This window comes from Dendropsophus ebraccatus, chromosome 1, assembly GCF_027789765.1.
Source record: "Dendropsophus ebraccatus isolate aDenEbr1 chromosome 1, aDenEbr1.pat, whole genome shotgun sequence".
Classification (NCBI taxonomy): domain Eukaryota; kingdom Metazoa; phylum Chordata; class Amphibia; order Anura; family Hylidae; genus Dendropsophus; species Dendropsophus ebraccatus.
Genome location: NC_091454.1, coordinates 163,518,102 through 163,538,419, shown reverse-complemented (window position 1 = coordinate 163,538,419; position 20,318 = coordinate 163,518,102). Strand labels below are relative to the sequence as shown.

Sequence of the window (20,318 nt, the reverse complement as noted above, 5' to 3'; positions counted from 1 at the left end):
TGAGCTCACTTCAAAGGATGTGGGGACATGGATCGTAGCACTTACATCAGTAACAGGAGCTGTGCTCCTGTCACTGACCGATCGGGACCCCAGCAGTGTGACTGCAGAAGTTCTGGTCGTTGTATCTGACTGCCAAAGGATCCCTTACCTTCCTGACGGCAGTCAGAACGGCGATCACTGTATAGAGTCTGCACAGGCAGGCTATATGCAGAGATTGAAAGTAATGTAAAAATGCCGCGCCGGCTAATTAAGCCCTTCAATGCAGCTGTCAAACCTGACAGCTGCATTGAAGTGCTTTATGCACACTATCCCTGGTGTCTAGTGGCACGGATCTCCCCCCCGCGATGCGATCGCGGGGGGGAGATCCGTTCTTCTGCCCGTGCCGGGCCTCAGCGTCGGAATGACGCTGATCCCGGCTCGGCAGTAGATTGCTGTGGCCTGCAGCAGGCCATAGTAATCTATGACCGATCTAATGGATCTTTGCTGTGTATATACACAGCATTGATCTCTATGAGAGATCAGTGCTATGTATATACAAGCCCCCCAGGGGGGCTTCTAGTCTATGATAAAAAAAAAGTAAAAAAGTGTTTTTATTAATAAAAAATCCCCTCCCCTAATAAAAGTCCAAATCACCCCCCTTTTCCCATTATATAAATTAATAAATAAATTAATTAATAAACATATTTAGTATCAGCGCACACGTAATCGCCCGAACTATTAATTAATCACATTCCTGATCTCGCACGGTAAACGGCGTAACCGCAAAAAAATCCCAAAGTGCAAAATTGCGCATTTTTGGTCGCATCAAATCCAGAAAAAATGTAATAAAAAGCGATCAAAAAGTCGTATATGCGCAATCAAGGTACCGGTAGAAAGAACGCATCATGGCGCAAAAACTGACACCTCACACAGCCCCATAGACCAAAGGATAAAAGCGCTATAAACCTGGGAATGGAGCGATTTTAAGTGACATATATTTGTTAACAATGGTTTGAATTTTTTACAGGCCATCAGATACAATATAAGTTATACATGTTATATATCGTTGTAATCGTAACGACTTGAGGAACATGCATAACAAGTCAGTTTTACCATAGGGCGAACGGCGTAAAATGCAAAACTCCCCGAAATCAAAACAAATTCGTTTTTTTTTTTCAATTTGACAGCGCAAATGATTTTTTTTTGCAAAGTACAATTGGTTTCGCAAAAAATAAGCACTCATATAAGTCTCTAGGTGAAAAAATGCAAGCGCTATGGACTTTTAAACATAAAATGGAAAAAGCAAAAGCGCAAAAACGAAAATTGGCTTTGACCTTAAGGGGTTAATTGCAAACCGCACCTGAACTGGAGACAAGAGTCGTGTTGTCTCTAAAAGAAAGTGGCCATGTTTTTGTAGCACTGGATAACCCCTTTAATATAACAATGTTTCATATTAAATTGAATCCACTGCTTGGCCTGTGTTCACACATTTTGTTGTGCCTAAAGTGCCATTTTGCCATGTATTTGGGGAGATCACAGCAGGCGTTATGCCATTTTTGCTGCAATTCACTGCAGAAAACACATGTGAACATGAAGCCAATTGTTTGAGGGCATGATATGTAATATTACTATCATAGAATTTGTTGGAACGCTGCCGGCAGCCTCAAATTCCCCTGGTTATGTCAGGTCACAGTTTGAGAAAAATGCCTCACCAGTGCCTGGTCATTTCTAGATAACCTTACATGATCCCTTCATTTATGCAAAATGTGAATGAATGATAATACACAGTGCAGTGAGGAGTTTTCAGTAATTTGATGAATTTTATTACCTTAAAATGTTTTGTGTTTTTTTCATTGTAACAAAAGTACATAATATTACCAGAATATAAAAGCTGATGTCATTAGAAAATAACACTCAGCTAATTTGACGTAAAATATGAGGTTCCACATGGTTGTATCAATGAAACAATCTTCCCGGGCAGGTCCATGGATTAACTGCAGGCTGGTTTGTGTTCTGTTTTTTACATATCTTACATTGTTTTTCATACTGAATATGGCAATGCAAGCTGGAGCTCTAGATGGTGGAGTTGATATGTGCCTATTTGAAGCCGAGGTGCATTATTTTCCTGTAGGGAGCTGGTCCTCCCCAATATCCCCTGTAAAAATGAGAAATAGCAACTAATGAAAATATTTATAAATGATTCCGCTAAACTTTCATTATACAGGTTTTTTTTTTAAAGATTCAGAAACATTGCTACAAAATAATGGTATGCACAAAGACTGGACCCACTCATTTTTTATGGCATTTATCATGCAAGGTAAATGACACAATATAGGTGTGTTATGGATGCAGCAATAATCCCATTGCCACATGTATATAAAATTAAGCACCTACCAATGCCGTCTGCCTTTACAAGCAGTGGTCAAAGAAGGGCTTGTTCTAAAGAGCTCAGTAATTACCAGCATGGTTCTATAATATCACTGCTGCACCAGGTCAGCTTGTGAAATGTCTTATTCTTGGAAAACGATGCCAGTGATGGGGAAAGAGCTGAGCAACAGCACATACACATTACATCACCACAGAGGATAGAGGACATGTTTGGTCATGGTGGGTCCAGCCATTGGGAAAGCCCAAGATCTTGAGAACAGGAATCTGAATGCAGAGCACAGACTCTGTTGCCAATTCATTTACTGTCTATGGGCCAGTTCACACTGAGCAAGATCGTCGGATTTCCGCCGCGGAATCCTGCCGTGCTCAGTGTGCTGCTGTAAGTGAATGCAGAGGGCGCGCGCTCGTCAGCTCCCTCACCTCTCCGCTCAAAGAACTAACATGTAAGTTCTCTGAGCGGCAGCAGCGGACGAGCGCGTGCCCTCTCCACTCACAGCAGCACACTGAGCACGGCGGGATTCCGCGGTGGAAATCTGTGAACTGGCCCTATGGGAGCGCTAAAGATTAGCCGAGTGCAGCATTTGGATAAGTGTTTCCAGTGGTAAATCCTTTTAAAGTGAATGCACCATCAGGTACATTTTTTTTTTTTCTTAACATTACCCTGCTGTACAAGGGGATCCCTGTTGTGCGGTCCTTTTTTCAAAACGCTGCCCAGTTCCTGCGCTCAGAGATGTTCTCATCCTGTTCACCGTCTTGGTGGCCCCCGGGGGGACCATCCCATCCCCTCTGTGACACGGCTCTATTAGAATCAATAGAGGCACGTCACAGACAGACGGGAAGCGATATTGCACAGGAAGAGAGCGACATTTTGAAAAAAAGAGAGAGACGACGGTAATGTAAAAAAAGTGATGTGCCTGATGGTACATTCGCTTTAAAATATACAGCTTAGTGTGCACACATTTTTACATTTTTATGGACAAAAATATTGTCTGCAAGGGAATTCTTTTCAGCTGTATTTCAAAAACTTTAGTACATATTTTGGGAAGTCCCAAAACAGGTGCTGTTTGGCTACAGCAAAAGCTATGCGACTATTTGCAAAAGAGACTGACAACTGAATTTTTTTATTTAAATCTTGTAAAAACTGTAACTTTGTGACTGTTCAGAAGAAAACACTGGTCAGATCTAGGGCAAATCAAAACCAGTTGTACAGGATGGGTTAGCGATGTTACAATAATGCATCATGCAATCAATTAAAATGTGTTTTTTTTCAGAGAAGTTGTTTAAGACGGGGAAATCACTTACTTGAGAAGCATATGCCAGTACAGGAATGGCATCATGTCCGCCTTCATATGGTACATGGTTCTTCGTTCTTTGCCCTGGTCAATAGGAAAAGTCTCCAGGGGTTGGGCATTGTAGTCAAATTCTGCCAAGATCACTTTTCGGTAGCCAGTTACCAGTGGACATGAGGTGTATCCATCATACTACAACCAACAGAAACCTTACTTATTGCAGAAAAGCCTTAACATTATTTAGAACATCTAAAAATCAGTATGACGCCACTAATATAAAACAACGGACTGTTAATTTTTTTAACAGAAAGATTTTATCATTGTGTTTTGCAGGCCATAGCACTTATGTAACCCAATGAAAGCAAAAGAATGATATTCCCTTATATTAAGAATAACCATATATTGAGTGGCTGGCCTGTAGCTAGATGTTCTGCCACTACAGCTACTTCTCCCCACCTCCCCCCTTTTTTTCCTGAAAAAGTTATTAAAAGCACTGTTAAAACCATTACGACTATACCCATATAAAACCTTACAAACCTTGGATGATGAAGTCTGGCCTTTCATCACCAAAGAGAGGGTTTTGTCCAGGACTGCTGACTGGGCAGCTGGAAAGGAACAGAAATAAAGGTCAAACATATTATGGGGGAGATTTATCAAACATGGTGTAAAGTGAAACTGGCTCAGTTGCCCCTAGCAACCAATCAGATTCCACCTTTCATTTTCCAAAGAATCTGTGAGGAATGAAAGGTGGAATCTGATTGGTTGCTAGGGGCAACAAAGACAATTCTACTTTGCACCAGTTTGATAAATCTCCCCCATTCACCTACGAAATCACAGGATGTTCTTGTCCATAGCATTTTGGCAGAATTGCCTACACATTTATCTTGTACAGTAAGTAAAACCAAATGTCGTGGTCAGAGCATTTCTCTTTAAGGATAGTGGAGGGTATTTTATGGATGAGGCATGCACTGCACTCTAGAAGACAGTGTCCATACATTTACAGACAGCAGATTAAAGGGGCCTATTCCACAGAGTGATAATCGGCCGAATCGGCCCAATTCGGCCGATTATCGCTCCATGGGATAGAGAAAGCGATCAGACGATGATCGTGTCATCGTCTGATCGTTCATTTAGGTTCAAACCTAAAATTATCGTTCGCCACCAGTGCATCGCTATGGTGGAATAGCGGTGCGCAGCGGCGACCGACGATCTAGCAGATCAGCGCTCGATTACATCGTTGATTGGGCTCTGCTCGGCCCGTGGAATAGTTGGAAGGAGTTTGAGTAAGCTTAAAGGGGTATTCTGATTTAAATGAATGTACTCCCTATCCAAGGGAGGGGGAGTTGTGTCTGGTACTCCAATTTAACTTCACCAAAGTAAAGGGAGTAGAAAAGAGTGCAACTCAAGTCAGATTGTTTGCCATTTGAATACCGGTGGCTAATGCTACGTTTACACGGAGCGATAATTCGCCCTATCGATCGTTTAACGATTTTGAAGCAACAATTTGGTTTTTATAACGATCAGCGTTTAGACGAATAAATCGTTAGAAAAATCGTAAGAAAATTTGTAAGCAAAATCGTTAATGCAATCATTTTTAAGATCGCTTAAGCCCATCTTTTAAATAGGGTGAATCTTTGAAAGACTGTTTACACGAAACGATCTGCGAATTTTTAGCGAACGATGAACGACGATTTGAGAACGTGTTGAAAGATCAAAATGAACGATTTTTCGCTCATTGCTTGATCGTTTGCTGTTTTTACACGGAACGATTATCGCTCAAATGCGATCGTTATTGCGAAAATTTGAACGATAATCGTTCCGTGTAAACGCAGCATAATGCTACGTTTACACGAAACGATTATCGGGCGAATTTTCGTGATAACGAGCATTGAGCGATAATTGTTTTGTGTAAACGCAGCGAACGATCAAGCGATTAGCTAAAAATCGTTAATTTAGATCTTTGAACATGTTAATAAATCGTCGTTGATCGTTCGCAAAAAATTTGCAGATCGTTCCGTGTAAACAGTCGTTCACTGATTTTACCTATGTGCGAGATAGGCTTATTTTCTGTACGATATATCGTTCCATCTAAACGCTGATCGTTATTAAAAAAAAATTGGTTACTCATTAATTGTACGATCGGGCGAATTATCGCTCTGTGTAAACGTAGCATAAGGGACCATTTACACAGAAAGATTATCTGCCAAAGATTTGAAGCCAAAACCAGAAACAGACTATAAACAGAGATCAGGTCATAAAGAAAAGCCTGAGATTTTTCCTCTTTTCAATACCATTCCTGGTTTTGGCTTCAAATCTTTGACAGATAATTTGTCAGATAATCTTTCTGTGTAAATGGACCCTAAGGGCCCTTTTACACAGAAAGATTATCTGACAAAGATTTGAAGCCAAAACCAGGAACAGACTATAAACAGAGATCAGGTCATACATGAAAGTCCTGGCTTTGGCTTCAAATCTTTGGCAGATAATCTGTCAGATAATCTTTCTGTGTAAAAGGGCCCTAAATTAACCGGTAACTAAGTTGGATGCCGAGAGGGAGTCTGAGAAAACCTGGATACAACCATAGGCAGGTTGTGCTGATCTCTAAAAAGGAAGTTGTGCTGCAATACCACAGACAAATTGGACAGGTGTTTTCCATAGCCTAAAGGTGCGTTTACACAAAACGATAATTGTCCCAAACGTACGATTAACGATGTCGGAGTAACGATTTTTTTTTCATAATGATCAGCGTTTAGACGGTACATTAAATCGTACGGAAAATAATTTGCGATCGTTTTGCGATCGCTTAAGCCTATCTCGGAACGATCTGCAAATTTTTTGCGATTTGAGAACATGTTGAAAGATCAAAATGAACGATTTCTCGTTCGTCGTTTGATCATTCGCTGAGTTTACACGTACGATTATCGCTCAAATTCGATCGTTATCGCACACGATAATCGTTAAGTGTAAACGCACCTTTACTTATCTAGTGCAATCTTGACATTCTACTCCTTGGGCAGATCATTACACCACAACATATTTAGCACTTGGTTATGGATAAAATCATACTGCAGCTATGGTGGACCAAAAACAGAGAATTTCAGGTAAATCTACTCAAATTTCTGTGAACCTGCTGCCAGCCTAGAGACTACACTGCTTGGAAACTACATGTAGATGTGTCTCGCTTTCCTGCTTAACCTTTGGATAGATCGTCTAATAACACTATATAAAGGAGCTGCATTTTTTGCTCAATGTAATACACATATGATCTCCTTTTTGTACAGGGAGAAAGGAACAAATTTTAGTGGAGAAAAAAGTAATTTAAAAAACCAACAGTATAACTTAATGTCCATTCAACGGTTAACAGGTCAACATTCAATCTCCTACATGACCTTCACAAGTAATAGTTAAAACCACTCCTGTAACAGGGAACAGATAGAGATACTGGGCTTTTAATCAGGATCAGCTCGCTCCATGAATAAATGTGACCTTAGTGAAGCACGTACATTTCTGTCTGTAAACTACACACATAGTGACAGGAGAGGAAAAAATACTAATCTCATAAACTGACATATAACTTTTTCATTGAAACACTCAATCCAGTACTTAATAGTCATAAAATCATTGGTAAAGTCTGTACTTGTTCCTGCAAAAGAGCCGGATTATTATCAGTCACATGATGTGTGCATGCAGGGTGCGGATAAGCAGCGTTACTATAGAAGTGGCAGCAAGGTGCTGGATTACACAGAGCAGCTGCTTCAGTACTAGACCTCCAAAGTATCGGCCTGGGCTTATCCCTGTCTTGTGGGAAATTAAATAATGTTTGTAGACAAGTCCAGATCAATTTAATTTGAGATAATTGCATGATGGCAAACAAAAGAAATCAAGCTGATGAGAGGACAAAATAATTATTAGTTACTCAACATGGTGCAGTTAGTGTGAGAGGTAGGAGTAGTCGTCCTGTAAGCAGACAGCACAAGGACATTGTGTTGGACAAGGTAAAAGCATTACGGTCGCTTTAAAAAAGAACAAACTTTTTGGACACATCACACAGACCCCCACCAATCACTAACTGGAGCTAGAAGCTGCACACATCGGAGCGTGTTCCTCCCTGACTTATTGCTTTTACCATCATCATGTTGCATCTGGTTCTATATAGGGATGGTCCGAACCTGCCAAGGTTCGTATGAACCTGAACGCTCGGCAGCAGATTCCTGCTGTCTGTCGGATCCAGCAGGAGTTACGCCTGGAAAACTGGGATACAGCCTATGGCTATATCCCAGTTTTCCAGGCGGCCCTCACGCTGGATCCGCCCGCTCCACGGAGCGGGCAGACAGCGGGAATCATTACCGAGGGTTCGGGTTCGTGCGAATCCGAACAGAACTCGGTTCGGACCATCCCTAGTTCTATAGTAAGTCTTTGGAGCAGCAAGTCACTACATTACAAAGATTTGTATATTCACTTCTACTACTGATAGATGGAAGGTTTGTTGAAGCTTTAGTGCTGATTTATGTAGAAGAACACAAGCTTGTCATGAGATGATTTCAATTTAATAAAGCATAGAATGATATTAAACTAAAAAAACAATGAAAAAAGCAATCATGTAACTACCTGAGTTTAAAGGGATACTCTGGCAATAAAATTCGAATTCGAACAATAATCGTACGTGTAAACGCAGCGAACGATCGAACCACGAGAGTGAAATTGTTCATTTTTATCTTTGAACATGTTCTTAAATTGCCGTTCGCAAAAAATTCGCAGATCGTTCCGTGTAAACAGTCGTTCAACGATTTTACCTATGTGTGAGTTAGGCTTAAGCTATAGGAAAACAAATTTTCCGTACGATATATCGTTCCGTCTAAACGCTGATCGTTATAAAAAAAAAATCGTTACTTCGAAATCGTTATTTGTACGATCGGGCAAATTATCGTTCCGTGTAAACGCAGTATAAATTACTTCTGTTTAAAATTTTCAAGTGTTTCCATACTGGAAGTGGTGTATTCTTTCAAGTCTGACACAGTGCTCTCTGCTGCCACCTCTGTCTATGACAGGAACTGTCCAGAGCAGGAGAGGTTTTCTAAGGAGATTTGCTGCTGCTCTGGACAGTTCCTGTCTTGGACATAGGTGGCAGCACAGAGCACTGTCTCATACTGGAAAGAATACACCACTTCCTGCAGGATATAATGATAAGTAATGGAAGACTTCAGATTTTTAAATAGAAGTAAATTAAAAATCTGTATGACTTTTTGACACCAGTTGATTTAAAAGAAATAAAAAAAAATAACTGGAGTACCCCTTTAATGAGCCTTAGGGTGTTATTACACGGTCCGATGGGGGCCCGATAATACCTGTAAACGAGCGCCGATCTGCTAGATCGTCGCTCGTTTACTGGACCTATTACACGGCCCGATAAGTTTAACAAGGGCTGCAAGGACATCGTTACCGATGTCCTTGCAACCCTTGCTTAAAGGGAACCAATCACCCAGAAAATCAATGTAAAGACAAGGATATGTGCTGATAGATCACCCAGCACACTTCCCAAATATGCCCCTGTAACCTCTGTGCCCCCCTCAATTAGACAGTAATCTTACTTTGTTCAGGTCACGCGCTGTATGTAAATTTTTGCTAAGTAGTCCTGGTGGGCGTATGTAGTCCTGGTGGGCGTATGTAGTCACGGTCCGGGGGCGTATCTAGTCACGGTCCGGGGGCGTATGTAGTCACGGTCCGGGGCTGTAATCACGCCCAGAGGGGCGTGATTCGGAGGCTTGCGGTCCAGTGACGTCATCCGGCGGCTTGCGTTCCGCGTCGCGGCCGCGCTGACGTGTTCGGGAACCCGCGCATGCGCAGTACGGCGGGAGACGACGCTGACGTACTGCGCATGCGCGGGTTCCCGAACACGTCAGCGCGGCCGCGACGCAAGCCGCCGGATGACGTCACTGGACCGCAAGCCTCCGAATCACGCCCCTCTGGGCGTGATTACAGCCCCGGACCGTGACTACATACGCCCCCGGACCGTGACTAGATACGCCCCCGGACCGTGACTACATACGCCCACCAGGACTACATACGCCCACCAGGACTACTTAGCAAAAATTTACATACAGCGCGTGACCTGAACAAAGTAAGATTACTGTCTAATTGAGGGGGGCACAGAGGTTACAGGGGCATATTTGGGAAGTGTGCTGGGTGATCTATCAGCACATATCCTTGTCTTTACATTGATTTTCTGGGTGATTGGTTCCCTTTAAACTATATTCTTTAACTATCCTCGCTTCAGGGCTGCTCCTGCGGTCTGCTTCTCCCCGGGTCCTGCGCACTCTAGCTTCAGAGCGGCCTGTCAGCGGCCGGGACTGCCGCGTCAGCTGAAGGCCGCTCTGAAGCTAGAGCGCGGGACCCAAGAGAAGCGGACCGCAGGAGTGTGGATAGGTAATGTAGATCGTCAGTCGCCGGCCGCGCACTGCTATTACACGTAGCGGTGCGTGGTCGGCACCCAACAAATATAGGTTCTAATCTATATCAACAATCAGCCAATGATCGTTGTCATCAGCTGATCGTTGTATTTATTACACAGAGCGATAATTGGCCGATTATGGTTCTGTGTAATAGTACCCTTAGTATAAAGAAGAGTATAAAGTTACCCTTTTGCAATAGTTGAAGAGCAAGTAATTTATAGACAGATGTTTAACATCGTAGTTCACAATATGTCTTATTTTCTTACCCAAGGCAGCTGCTGTTTTTGATGTTGGAAGGTTTGTACAGTCTCCAATACCAAAAACATTGGGGTATTTCTTATGCTGTAAGGTCTCCTTGTCTACATCCACCCAGCCAGCTGCGTCAGCCACAGGACTGTTTACTAGCACATCTGGTGGTCCCATTGGAGGGGTCACATGAAGCATTTCGTACTGTGGGAATATACAAGACAATCACATTGTTTTACAGGGTTATATATATATATTTTTTTTTACAGGAATCTATGTACCTTCTATTGTAAGCGGGAAATACAAATGATACAACAACAAAAAACTAGAAATTTAAGTGACGTGATGAAGGGCATTCCTACAATGAAGTGGGGCGAAAGACAAGAGCAGGGAGGCGCAGCAGGCCTAGGCCACGGGAAACCTAGTCCCCTCCTCTTTGACACTGTCAGCACAGAATGCAACTTGCAACTGGTTTCAAGACATGATTGCCAATAGATATATCCTTATAATGTGAAGTATGTAATGGAAAAGACCATCAACAGGCTATTCTAAAAGATTTATAATAAATAGGGAATTCCACCAAATTTATAACCTAATATGTCATAAAGGCATGTTACAGAGGGACTGGAAAAAGTCCTTGAACTGGGAACCCTAGGCTGTTCCTGAAATAAAAAGGTGATTTGTAGAACATGTTGACACGGTGAATCCATTCACCACAGTAAAGCTTCCTTTGTGAATATCGACAGACGGACGATGTCAGACAACTCTATCAGGTACCTTCATAACCTAAGCACTTTTGATTGTATCTCTTGGACTAACTTTTTAATTAGCCATAGAATATAGGTTACCTAGCTTGCGCTGAATGGTTTTTCTTTTATTTAGGTTATTACACTTTTTAGTGAACTTACAGGTGTTTACTTTATACATTCAGCAGCAGTAACAGTGCAGCACTGGTGAGGAGCAATGTCTCAGATCAAGACAACCCCTCTATATTTTAAAAGTTATATAGATGTGTCTATATAATATATAACCATATCTCTGCGGTTCTACCACACTGGTAGCTGATAGAAATCCAGGAAGTGAAGAAAAATGACCTCTGTGCCAATTCACATTGTCTCCTGCTCCCACTGCTCTCCCCCCTTGGGAGAAAAATATTCCATGCCTCTGTCTCACATTTTGTGTGTCTGCCTAGCACAGGCTGATGATGCAGACAGGTGGCAGGGCGTGATGTCACAGGAGGCTTGGCTGGACCCCCCAATCCTCTGAGTGATTCACTATCTCTGACCGGCCAGAAGCAGCTGCTGCAACTTCGCTGATTGTGCAGAAGTCTGCAGAGAAATTAGGGCTATGTTCACACATGTTGGAGTTTCATTGCAGTACTGAAGCGTATTCACAACAATTGATGCAGTAACACAATTACATGATGGTAAACTGCAAAGAGGATCAGAGCCGGCACTGCCAATCCTACCTGGAGAAAAAACAAGGTATAAACAGTATATCCCATGTAAGATAATATCGGGTAAAGTCCTTATTGTGACTTAAATTTAAAAAGTTCTTTAGCATATTCCAATATCGGCATTACAGGTAGTAACCGTGCACTGTGTGGTGTTACAGGTAGTAACTGTGTGCTGTGTGGTGTAACAGGTAGTAACAGTGCGCTGTGTGGGTGGGACCACAATGAAATCATAAATTACTGCAAATAATTCATTAACACAATGAAACTGCAATGTGTGAACACAGCCTAGATGTTCTGAAACAGCTTTGGGCGGGGAATGGGCAGGGTGAGGGACTGTGATGGAACAGCTGAGGGAAAGCATTGCATTCTGGAACCTGTACTACTGTGTAGAACTGCTCAACCAGGAAGTACAGCCACACAATACAGAACAAAGACCACCAAAACAAATGGATTTTTGGTAGTTTCAAAACTAGGATAGATAGGTAAGTAATGCTATATGCTTCTGCAGAAGGTTAATTTTTTCCCCCTCTATCTGGAGTTCCCCTTTAAATGTATTCTAGAAAGCCCATTTGTTTTAGGAACTGCTTAGGGTTCAAGCTAACAAACCAATGTTGTCAATAATAATTTCTGGCTAGAACAGAAAGTATTTTTTTTGATATGATGAAATGATTTGTGAACATTTTAATAATGAATACTCCTTTTACAAATCCTGTCTGTTTTGTAGCACTGTTTCGGGTTACCTGGAATACTTTGGTTTCTCCAGGGTTCTCAAGGTTCTCGAATACAGCTTCTTGTTTGTCCGCCCGCACCTCAATAAGGTTGTGTTTGTAGTTGACCTGAATATTTCGCTTGTGGATAATCTCTAGCAAGGCATCTGCATATTTCTTTACTCCAAAGATGACTCCCAAAGCTGTGTTAAAGATGATGTTGGCATCAGATCGTTTTCCTGTCTGTTTGTACAAAATAAAAGTGGAACTATTAGTGTGAACCCAATTATTTCATGAGGACTTCAGTCCTTTGACCATTCTGTGATCGTCACAAAACAGATTTGTGGCAAATACATTGATAAAAGGCACCTATAGCTCTGGTCTACAAAACAGCAGCGTTTTGACTCCAGTTCCCTAAGGGACAAAGGCAGAGCCCCAACTAATAAAGTCTCTATTACACAGGGCGATCTCCAGGAGTAAGCGAGCGCTGACCTGTTCTCGTTCCCTGCTTGCTGCTGGCACTATTACACACGCTGACAGCGAGCGGGTAAGTGCTGGGGGGATGGCCACTGGGAGGAGCCCATAGGAGACAGCGGCAGTCTGCTGTTCACACTGTTCATGTCGGTTGATAGTTGCCTTTTATTACACAAACCGATTATCGACTGTATTTGGCCGATTATCTGTCATTACAGCTGTTAATCGCTTTGTGTAATAAAAGGCAACGATCAGCTGACATGTTGAACGACAAATAACTATGATGGCAATGATCTTCTGCCACTGCACCGTGTAACAGGAGCGGCGGTCTGCTGCTATCCCCTATGGGCTTCCGAGGCCCCCCGCAGCTTTCCACGTTCCCCCCCCCCCCCTACCCGCACTAACATGCTCACTTTCAGTGGGTGTAATAGTGCTGGCAGCGAGTGGGGAACGAGGGACAAGCTGTTGCTCCCAGAGATTGCACCGTGTAATAGCGGCTTAAGTGATATTCCACTGAAATCAAAGTGCCACTAAAATTCACTTTTTCCATCCGATCTGACACTGGGTCTAGTCCACACTGGACAGTTGGGTTGCCGAAGCAATCATACAATGTGCAGTGAATTGTGTTCATAAGTAATAGATATGGGCTAATGCATGGAGCTCACTAGGCATCATACGGTTTCCTCTGCAATTGTGACATTTAGCATGGGATGTGTCTCTTCACGCTGATCTGAAGAACGGATTGGATTTGATATTTACAGGTACACTTTAAACCTAATATAACATAGAATGGGTGCAGTTAGCTTACATTTCTCAGATACTCCTCTGATAAATACATAATTTTCTGTGGGGCTCCTGCACATTTCACTGGGGTGTTAGGGAAGGTGAATATGGCGTTTCCCTTCTTAAAGTCTTGGAGAGCTTTCCAGGTTTTCTCAACAGTTTTTACTGAATAGTTGGAGCCAATTTTGGGATAGGTAAACCCTTCTGGAAGTCCTTTCACCTGCCCAAACAAAATAAAGATGGCAAAAAGTTCAAAATTAAATAATAATTATATAGACAAAAGGCATATTCACAGGCAAACCAAAATCTGAAGGCAGAAAACAATGGGCTAGGTTTGGCCAGGATTTAACTGATTTAGTGGTCAGATAGAATTATATATGGGGCCCAGCATCCTTTTGTCATACACATCTTCTGTATGACAGTATGGAATGGTGTGAAGCCTTATTCTACTGAGTTACATCTACTGTGATTATGAGTGCTCTATGGTGTCAAATGCATTATCATGTGGAAAAAACAGCCAGCCTCATTAAAGTTTTGATTGCTCATCCATCTGCACTGCTATGTGTGGATCAGGACAATCGGTGGAGCCATGTTAAGGCCTCTCCAGAGATGTTCAATTGGGTTTAAGCCAGAGCTCTGACTGGGTCACTCAAGGACAATCACAGAGTTGTCCTTATGTCACTCCTCTTTCCAGAGTACCCTGGATCAGGTTTTCATTGAGAATATCCCTGTACTTTGCTTTGATCAACTTTCCCTCAACCAGCATACAATGTGAGAAAATATATTCTCTGGTCTTGGGAAAAATTCATACTTAGCCATGCTGCCGGGGCTACAGGGGACATTTTAGTAATGTATACTTACCTGTCCCGCACCCCTGCCGCAGACAGATCGTGTTTTGAAAACACCTGATGATATGCCTAGAGTCTATGCTAAGCGGCCATTTTCTTTGGGAACAGGACATAAGCAGATGTTCTGAAAACACTGGCAGCAGTGCAGGACGGGCAGCCCAGGATCTGGCTGCAGAGCAGAATAGGTAAGTATACATTATTGTCCCCCCACAGCCCTGGCAGCATGGCTAAGTATTAATTTTTACCAGACTTTTTTATTTTATTTTACTGCTTTTACTGCTGAAGGAAACCAGACACTGCTCATCACCTGCTTAATACCAACTGGTAGTGGCAGCAGAAAGGAGAGGGCAACTGGTCAGGGTTGAGGGAAAGCTGAATGGAGAAGTACAGAGATATTTTTAATTAAAGCCTGACCCACAGTGCTCTGGACCTCAAACTGGGCAAAATGTTCAACTTTGAAAAAGACAATAACTGTAAGCACACAGCCAAGACAACACAGGAGTGGCCCAGCCAGAACCCTGACTTGAACCCAATAATAATAATAATAATGATAAGAATAATAATATTATTTATTTGAATTGCGCCAACAGATTCCACCACGCTTAAAAAAAATATGTACAATACAGGTTGTATTTATATTGAATTATACAATAAATAAATTAAAATAAAAACGATACAGAATTAGAGACCTGTTCACGAGAGCTTACAGACTAGGAGGACTGGGGATGACACGAGAACAAGTGCTTTATTTCCTGATGTTCCAGCCATTGTACATAAAGTCTCAAAGTGCCTTTGGGTGATTGGGCGAGCCAGTCACGCGCAATTTTCTGAGTTCAGCTTGCAATTACAAAACAATTGAACATGTCAGAAGAGACCTAACAATGGCGGCCCACTGACCGTCCCCATCCAAGCGACAGAACTTGAAAGGATCTGCAGAGAAGAATGGCAGACAATCTCCAAAACTTGTGGTATCATACCCAAGAAGACTGGAGTTTGGACTTAGGCTAGGTTCACACTGCGTTTTTGCAAAAAAATGGATGAAAAACTGATGAAAAAAAAACGGATGCATTTTGGTGCATCCGTTTTTCCATTGACTTCCATTGTAAAAGAAGCGGATCAAAACGGATCCGTTTTTTTTTTTAACGGATACAAAAATAGTGTCAGCTACGTTTTTGTGTCCGTCAAAAAAACGGATCCGTTTTGATCGGTTTTTTTTACAATGAAAGTCAATGGAAAAACGGACCAAAACGGATGCACACAAATGCATCCGTTTTTTTCATCAGTTTTTTGCAAAAAACAGATTGCAAAAACGCAGTGTGAACCCAGCCTTACTGCCAAAAGGTGCTTCAGCAAAGTACTGAGTAAAGGGTTTGAATACTTATATTCAATAAATAGTTTTTTTTTGTGTTTTTTGTTTAGCACAAGGCTGCAATAAAATGTAACAAAATGTGAAAAAAGTACCTAAAGACTTGTGTGTAAGAAAATGTTTTTATTAGGTTCATCCATACACACAGTGTCAACAGTCAGTGATCAGGACTAGGAATGAGCACAAGTTGACAATACCCGGGTCGGTGCGAACCTGACTGTGCAGCATTAGATTACCGGTGGCTGCATAAGTAGATGAAGCAGTAAGGCTGCCTGGAATACATAGGCACAACAATAGGCTATATCCATGCTTCCCAGGACTCCCTAGGGCTACATTCAACTTCTACAACTACTGATAATCAAATAATCAAATGCCGCACAGTTAGGTTCGGAGGTTCGCTCATCTCTAATCAGAACATTTTTCTGCATCCTAAAAAAAATAGGCATTAGGGTGACAAGCATAATAATTTTAGTGTATACAAATATTATTGATTACTGTATAGTCTGTTATTTGCATAACTCAATGCTCAATGATGCCGTACAGCTGTACAATTTAGTGTATGGTACAATTCACTACTATTATGACAGTATTTTTATTTACCTTCTTAAAAAAAAAGTAATGGGAGGCTAACCCCATACATGTATTGTCCAGGGACCATGTTGTGGCCCAGCAGGTATGAACTGCAAAATTACAGCCATGCTTCCTAATATATATTAACAGCAAATTCAACACCCAGCAGTAAGTGTATTTACATGGATTAAATAACAGATTAAAAAATCTGCACGGGTTATAAAACCAATTTATAGTTAAATTGGAGGTTTACTTATAAAACAGATTATATACGATTCCAGAGACTTGCTAGTGGTAATAGTTTTAAATTAGTTATTCATAATGGTGGAAACAGCAAACAGTACCACCTAGTGGGCACTTTATGTAATAACTACGCAAAGTTATGTCTGCATCTCAGGTGATTCTCTACTAAAGTTACATAAATATATATATATATATATATATATATATATATATATATATATATATATATATATATATATATTTTTTTTTTTTATTTTTATTTTATTTTTTTAAGATTTTTAAACCTGTGTCACATGTTTTCAATGGGAATTTGCACCATGGTTCAAACAAGCATGGATTTTCTGTTGTGGATCTGAAATCTGGATTATGAGATGTGATATGTCATTATGGAACAGAATATATGGCCCATATTGATTGCATGTCTGGTAGCCCGTACACAGGTTAACCCTAAATGGGGCTAATCCACTTCACAATGTCTGAATTTCCAGCACAGGCAGTTAAAATAAGGGGCTGAAATTTGAGGGTACTCCTTGGTTTTCTGTACAGATAAGTATATGTCACTCCCTAGACCCCCACTTCCCGCTCATAACGAGGGCTCATAGCTACCTTCAGCAGCAGCATTGACAGAGAGAGAGAGAGAGCTATTCCCTCCCTCCCTGTCAGTCACTCTTGTGGCCGCACTTCCTGCAGTCACAAGAGGCCGCACTCTCCCTCTGGTGTCGGCACCCGACGACACTGGAGCGCCAGGGTAAGGGGAAAGCGGCCTCTTGTGACCGCTGCAGTGCGGCCACAAGAGGGAGGAGAAGAGGAACGAGTGGACCCAGGTGAGTATAAGGGGTTGTTTTTTTATGTTATATGGGGGGGCACTATATACTATTATGGGAGAGCACAGGGGGGCTATATACTTTTAAGGGAGTGCACAGGGGGGCTATATACTATTAAGGGAGCGCACAGGGGGGCTATATACTATTGTGGGAGCGCACAGGGGGGCTATATACTATTGAGGGAGCGCACAGGGGGGCTACATACTATTGAAGGAGAGCACAGGGGGGCTATATACTATTGAGGGAGCGCACAGCGGGGCTATATACTATTGAGGGAGAGCACAGGGGGGCTATATACTATTGAGGGAGCGCACAGGGGGACTATATACTATTGAGGGAGCGCACAGGGGGACTATATACTATTGAGGGAGAACACAGGGGGGCTATATACTATTGAGGGAGCGCACAGGGTGGACTACATACTATTGAGGGAGCACACAAGGGGGCTATATACTATTGAGGGACCGCACAGGGGGGCTATATACTATTGGGGGAGAGCACAGGGGGGCTATATACTATTGGGGGAGCGCACAGGGAGGCTATATACTACTGGGGGAGTGCACAGACATGCCAATACCACTGGGGAGCACAAAGGGGGATAGATACTACTGGAGAGCGCACAGGGGGGCTATATACTACTGGGAAGAATGCACATGGGTTCTATATACTACTGGGGGAGCGCACAGGAGGGCTGTATAGGGGTACAGAGGGGTGTAACTGCTATATAGGGGTACAAGGGACCTAACTACTGCATATGTTGGAGGCTAAAATATTTGTCTGGCAGATTCTGGAGAGAAGATTCACAGCCGGGGGAGACATCATGGCCCACGCTGGATGGAGCTAAAAAGAAAAGGTGACAGATTCTGATTCTGAGAAGACGCCCCCTGTGAGTCACTGGATGTAACTGCACTCTGTTATAGGCTTGTAGTGATAGGGGTCAAGGTGTGATGGTATTATGTAATGGTATCATTGGTGATATCTTTCTGTTTTGTTCAGTGCAGTTTTCATGTAATATGCAATCACTGTATGGTGGAAATAGTTTTATAAGGTAACTACTGTATGTATTGGGGCTCTTAATACAGTCTGGGGGCACTTTCAGTACATTATGCAGTGTTTGGAGCTCCTATTATGGGGCGGGGCTCTTTTGAGGGCTATGCACCGGGCCCACCAATGTATTAAAACGGCCCTGTTCCCACTGCAGGTCTACATATAGGTACACACTAAAACATGCTAAAATTTCTAGAGCCCCATTCATGTACAGCAGCAGGAAAATGAAGCATATTTAAGAGTATGGACCAATCTTTAAATGACTGGGGGAAAACAAATCTGGAGTAAAATGTGTACGTAAATCCCCATATATTTCATGTGGGTTTACACAGGATTTACAGCTGATTTTCATTGCGTACAGGTTCCAGTGTACAGGCCACCCAGCTCCAGATAACAGAGGCTTGCATACAGAGTATACAGACAGCTCCATGATTAGGTCGATGTGTGACCAATATTTGACAATGATTTTATTGACTGCAGAAAACATACAGTCAGCTGATGAACGGCCGTTTCCTCATTCATCGGCTGATCGCTGGCTCTATTACATAGACCAATTCTCAGGAACAAGCGTTCTTATGACTGTTCGTATGCTCAATAATCAGTCCATGTAAAAGGGCTCTAACCCAGCACAGCTGAATTCCCAGCCTGATTATACTACAGTTATGGAAAGTGGCTATGTGCTGAGTGGCTATAAAATATCACAAGTCATATATCAGGCTTATGGGGGGCATTTATAAATGGGTTTTGTGTACATTTGTAATATATATATTTGAGAAAATGCTTATTTGTGCAAATTTTTTGTGTTTTGTGCAAAAAAAAAAAAAAAAAAACACTTTACACAAGCATTATAAAAAAGTGACTTGATAAGCTTTGATAAATTCCTCCAAATCCTCAATGATTATACTCCTTAAAGAGTCTAATAACTTTCACCTCCTTTCATTGTTTGCTGTGGGAGGTATATTATCACAAAGCATCCAAGGAGTCAGATTTTATAATTTTATATTGATGTACATTGTGATCTAGGTCTGCAGCATAGCATAGCCTGATCTGTGACTATATTGCAGTTAGCGGTGGTTGAGTCCTGGGGGCTTTCACTTGATGGTTATGAGGACATCCTATTCTAATATTACCTACAATGAATGACCATATTAGAGACCCCATCTAGTAGTGTGTTGGACCTCCATTGGCTTCAGAATAACAGCAATTCATAGTGGAATAGATGCCACTAGATGTTAAAAATGTTGTGTAAGGATATTGGGCCTTGCAAATTATAGGTTCTCACAGTTACTGCAAATTAAGTGGAGGCACTGACATGCTCCGAACAGCCTGTCCTTCCTCATCCCAGGGATTGTCTAGAGCTGTTGTTTCTCAACCTGCATTAGGTATATCGGTATATCACGGGGGTATACATGCTGCAGGCTGAGGGGGTACAAGCTGTGCCTTTCAAGCATGTCAGATCTGATGCTGGAACAATGAGTGCTAGCACATAGCATTCAGCAACATTCCAGATTGCCGACCAACGCAGCTTCTGTGATCCCGCCCACTCACTTTCCTTCCGCCATACAGTCAGTCTCTGCCCTACTTGGCAGCGGACCAGACTGGGGGTACATTACTGCCTATAGAGGGGGAATACTACTGGCTGCAGAGGA

The 20,318-nt window shown here is 42.1% G+C and overlaps 1 protein-coding gene across 1 annotated transcript in view; it reads right to left on the bottom strand.

Moving 5' to 3' along the window:
- Positions 1–1,779: 1,779 nt before the first annotated feature.
- Positions 1,780–20,318, bottom strand: part of SQOR (sulfide quinone oxidoreductase) — a 35,767-nt gene continuing 17,228 nt past the window's right edge. Inside the window, exons 5-10 of the mRNA XM_069983324.1 lie at positions 13,797–13,991; positions 12,548–12,757; positions 10,372–10,555; positions 4,194–4,261; positions 3,670–3,848; positions 1,780–2,134 (exon numbers count right to left, since the gene is read on the bottom strand). Of these exons, the coding sequence (XP_069839425.1) occupies positions 2,077–2,134; positions 3,670–3,848; positions 4,194–4,261; positions 10,372–10,555; positions 12,548–12,757; positions 13,797–13,991 (894 nt within the window). The 3' untranslated portion in view covers positions 1,780–2,076. The remainder of the gene's footprint in view (positions 2,135–3,669; positions 3,849–4,193; positions 4,262–10,371; positions 10,556–12,547; positions 12,758–13,796; positions 13,992–20,318) is intronic.